This window comes from Guillardia theta, assembly GCF_000315625.1.
Source record: "Guillardia theta CCMP2712 unplaced genomic scaffold GUITHscaffold_232, whole genome shotgun sequence".
NCBI lineage: Eukaryota > Cryptophyceae > Pyrenomonadales > Geminigeraceae > Guillardia > Guillardia theta.
In genome coordinates this window covers 47006-51373 of record NW_005434444.1, presented here as the reverse complement: position 1 = coordinate 51373, position 4368 = coordinate 47006, and the positions used below count along the sequence as shown (strand labels likewise).

Genomic DNA, 4368 nt, shown 5'->3' with positions numbered 1-4368 from the left:
TGGGGGGGGGGTTGGAGGGGAGGGGGGACGAGAGAGGTGAGAAAAGGGAGGAGGTGGAGGTCGTACATCAAATCAAAACATTTGCTGAGGAATTAGAAAGGTTCCAGTGATCCCTCGAGAAGACAGAAGGGTCGAGGAACGAAGCGAAACAACATTCCATGATAGTCATTGACAGTCTTACAAGCTGTGAAGGAAGGGAAAAGAAGATTCTAGGCGTATGCCTTGGCTCACGTTGATCTGATGAACGTGTCTTCGTCATAATAGCAAACCAGAGGGATAGCGAAAGGACATCGAAGTCTTGGAATGACGACCGTCATCTGGACATTGTTTCTCTTCGGTAGGCGTGGGAATGGAGAGAAGAGGGAGAAGGGGGGAGAGGAGGAGACGGGAGAAGGGGGGCAAGAAACGGAAAGAGATGCACGAGGGGGGGGGGAGAGGAGAGTTGGAGGAAGAGGAAGAGGAAAAGGAGGAGAAGGAAAAGGTGATTACCCATCTCAGCCTGCATTGCCCAATCATCCTCGACTCTTCAAGGAACCAGCCATTCCAAATCCTTCAGCGATGCCCTTCAGAGGTTGAACGTTTACTTCCGTCGTACTGCTTGCCTTCGTTTGCTCCTTCTTTCTCTCTTATTTACTTCTCTGTTCCTCCTCCCTCTCCTCCTCCCCCCCCCCCCCTTACCTGCGCCTCTTCGTTTCATCACTCCCTTGAAGCCTCACTGTATCTGCTCTAGCTCATGTTCTACCCTGCGCCAGGCATGTTCTCCCAGCTCATGCTTCCTCACTCCTGTTGTCACAGGATGCGCGACAAGGAGGTACATGATCAGTTCAAGACGTTCGAGCAAGCAAAGGTTACTCTCTCCTGCTGCCTCCGCTGCTGCTGCCGCTGCTGCTCCTGCTCCTGCTGCTGCTGCTGCTGCTGCTCCTGCTCCTGCTCCTGCTCCTGCTCCTTCTCCTGCTCCTGCTCCTTCTCCTTCTCCTGCTCCTGCTCTCTTCTTGCTCCTGCTTGTCCTTCAATGTTTCATCCTCTCTTGCTTCTTTACTCTTGTTTTCTCCCGGCCACATCCTTCTCTTTTCAACCGTGTACTCCTGTTCTCTCCTGACTTCTCCTGCATCGCTCAAGGACATCAAAACTGTTTCAAGGTGTCGATCTTCTGAGCAGAGGAAATTTCGAACATGTGCGATGACAGCTACTCGCTCCTTTCGCCTCTCGCCTTATCGTCCTGATGTCTTTACCCTTGCCGTCCTACTTGACTTCCTGCCGCTCCTTGTCTCATCTCCACCTCTTCCCTTCCCCTCCTCCTCTCCACCGCTGCTTCTCTTTCGCTCGACTGATCCCTTCCAGTGCTGCAAGAGTGCTATCCTCTCCTTTCAGCGTTCCTGGAGGGAGTGGGAACGGAGGACAAACCCTTCTTCCTCCTCAAGACCACAAGCAAGCTCTCCCTCCTCGTCGTCGATGGGAGTCCCTTGTTCTTCGAGTTCGACGAGCATTGCTTCCTCCCCACTCTTCGCCTCTTGCACAGGTGCAGGCCCGCGCTCTCACCCTCCCTCCTCCTCTCTTCCCTTCCTTCCCTCCTCTCCTCCTCTCCTCCTCTCCTCCTCATATTCTATCACCCCTTCTCTCCCTAGTTGTTCTCCTACATCCGTCGTTATCCCTGCCAGATTTACCTTCTACTTCTCCTGCTGCTCCTGCTGCTCCTGTCTCGGCATCTCCCCACGTTCCCTCCTACTTTTGCGCTGCTGTTCTTTCCAACAGTTGGCTGAACCTGCCACAGGCTCCCGCAGGATGTCAAACTTTTACAGGAGGCCTGGGTGGACGAGGGGGCTGTGCGTCATATCCTCAACGGGGCGACGATCATGGCGCCGGGAGTAAGGAAGGTGAAGCAAGAGGAGGAGAGCAAGGAGGGCAGAGGAGAGGGGAGAGGAGCAGGGAGGGGAGAAGGGAGGAGAGGGGAGGGAAGGGGGGAGGAGAGGACAGGTCAGAGCAGAGCAGTGGAGGAGAGATAGAGTAGAGGTGAGGAGAGAGGAGGTGAGGGAATTTCGGAGGGTTGGGAGGAAGGAGCTGAAGTTCTCGATCAGATGGACGAGATGTCATCCTGCTCCCTCGTGGTTGTGCGAGTCGAGGAAAAGAAATTCGCGATCGCTCTCGGTGAGCTCGAGGATGTGGAGGAGGGAAGGGGGGGGGGGGGAGATGAAGAGAAGGGGAAGGCGGGGAGGAGAGAGGAGGAAGATGGGGAAAAGGAGTGAGGGAGGCAGGGGAGGGGGGGAGGAGGGATAAGGACGAGGAGGTCTCATCATCTGGCAGGATATACTCTGCAAAGCTCGGAGGAGGTTCTAACTAACAGAAAGGGACCCGCGATCAATGTAAGATAACGAGATGCTCAGAGGTTGCAGAAGAACAGCAGCAGCAGCAGCAGCAGAAGCAGAAGCAGCAGCAGCAGCAGCAGCAGCAGCAGCAGCAGCAGGGCAACAGGAGCAGGAGCAGGAGTAGGAGCAGGGGCAGGAGCAGGAGCAGGAGCAGGAGCAGCAGCAGCAGCAGCAGCAGCAGCAGCAGCAGCAGCAGCAGCAGCAGCAGCAGCAGCAGCAGCAGCAGCAGCAGCAGCAGCAGCAGCAGCAGCAGCAGCAGCAGCAGCAGCAGCAGCAGCAGCAGCAGCAGCAGCAGCAGCAGCAGCAGCAGCAGCAGCAGCAGCAGCAGCAGCAGCAGCAGCAGCAGCAGCAGCAGCAGCAGCAGCAGCAGCAGCAGGGGCAGCAGCAGCAGCAGCAGCAGCAGCAGCAGCAGCAGCAGGGGCAGGAGTAGGAAGGGGGGGAAGAGGAGGATCATTTTTGTTCTCTGAAGCTCGGGCAGGTCCTTCATCGTCTCAATGATGGGCTGTGGAAACTTGAGCACGTGAGGACATAACGAAGACGAGGAGAAGACATGGAGAAGAAGATATGGAGGAGGAGATATGGAGAAGAAGATATGAAGAAGATATGAAGGAGATATGAAGGAGGAGATATGGAGGGAGGACATATGAAGGAAGAGATATGGGAGGAGGAGATATGAAGGAGGAGATATGGGAGGAGGTGGGAAGGCAATGAGGAGGAAGGAGGAGGGTTCAAGAGGAAGTGTTCGGCTTGACCAGAACGGGAACGGAGAGAGGAGCGGGATTCTTGTACGAAGATTCGCAGATGGAGAGGAGGGGGAGAGGTCGAGGGAGGAAGAGTGAGATCGAAGGAGAACAAGAGATCAGAGGCAGCCGAGGGAGGAGGGAGAGGGAGAGGAGGGAGAGAGCAGGAGGAGGCAGAGTGATTCTTTTCCATCTTCAAGTGTTCATTCGCTTATGCGCAATTACGTATCCTCAACATGTTGGCTCAAAAAATAAACTCCTCCTCTTTTCACTCCTCCTCCTCCTCGTCCTCGTCGTCCTCGTCGTCCTCCTCCTCAGGTGCAGAAGTCCCACCATGCGCCGTCAGCATTCTGCTGTCCGCATCCTGTTTCCCTGACCTGCAATCCTCGTCAATGATCCTCTCCCCTCCTCCCCCTCAGCTCGTGCTGCGCCTGTTCCTTCACTTCCCTCTCGTCCTCGTCCTCGTCCTTTCCTCCCCCTCTCTTCTCCTTCCTCCCTCCCTTCCTCCCTCCTCACCTTGCACCAGGGTTGCCCTTGTGATCTCTCTTCGGTACATCCCGTCACGAGGTGTCCCTGCAATCCGACTGAGTCGCTTCTCCTCTTCTCCCTCCTCCTCTCCTTCACTCCCACATGCTCCGCCCTTCCCCCCTCCCCTCCCCTCCTCCTCCTGCCCTGTTGCCTTTTTCCCCTCCCCTCCTCCTCCTGCCCTGTTGCCATTTCCCTCCTTCTTTCCTCCTTGCACCTCCTCGCTCCCCCATTCCTCCTCTTCCTCTTCCTCAACATTCCACTCTCTTTCCCTCCCTCCTCCCTCCCACTTCCCCTCCCTCCCCCTCCCTTCCTCCCTCCTTCACTCCCTCGCTTGTCTCCTCACCTTGGTCATGAACGAGTTGCGGCAGGAGCATCCTTTCTCTGTGATAGGAGCACATGTGTCGAAGAATTGTCCATCCCCCAGCGACGACCCGCACGTTCCTTCAACCACACACCACTTCTTTCCCATCGCCTGCCCTTCACGTCACTCCTCTTTTCCTGCTGCATCTGCTGCTGCTGCTGCATCTGCATCTGCTGCTGCTGCTGCTGCTGCTGCTGCTGCTGCTGCTGCTGCTGCTGCTGCTGCTGCTGCTGCTGCTGCTGCTGCTGCTGCTTCCGCTCCTGCATACTGCTGCAACTGCAACTGCAACTGCTATTGCCTGCCGCCCCGCCCGCCCGCCCGCTGCTCCCTCCTTCTTACTCTTCTTTCCTGTCCCCTTCCCCTCGTATGAGACTGT

The 4368-nt window shown here is 56.5% G+C and overlaps 2 protein-coding genes across 2 annotated transcripts in view; one reads left to right on the top strand and one right to left on the bottom strand.

Moving 5' to 3' along the window:
* Positions 1-2075: 2075 nt before the first annotated feature.
* GUITHDRAFT_121476 (hypothetical protein) lies at positions 2076-2793 on the top strand (the record flags this gene model as incomplete). The annotated part of the gene is made up of 3 exons (XM_005819290.1): positions 2076-2145; positions 2302-2360; positions 2500-2793. The coding sequence occupies 3 exons, from the start codon at positions 2076-2078 to the stop codon at positions 2791-2793; spliced, it is 423 nt and encodes a 140-aa protein (XP_005819347.1).
* Positions 2794-3417: 624 nt separating this feature from the next.
* The window catches only part of GUITHDRAFT_148681 (hypothetical protein), a gene marked incomplete at both ends in the record, with an annotated part of 8009 nt that continues 7058 nt past the window's right edge, over positions 3418-4368 (bottom strand). Inside the window, 3 exons of the mRNA XM_005819289.1 lie at positions 3418-3480; positions 3620-3676; positions 3975-4103. Of these exons, the coding sequence (XP_005819346.1) occupies positions 3418-3480; positions 3620-3676; positions 3975-4103 (249 nt within the window). The remainder of the gene's footprint in view (positions 3481-3619; positions 3677-3974; positions 4104-4368) is intronic.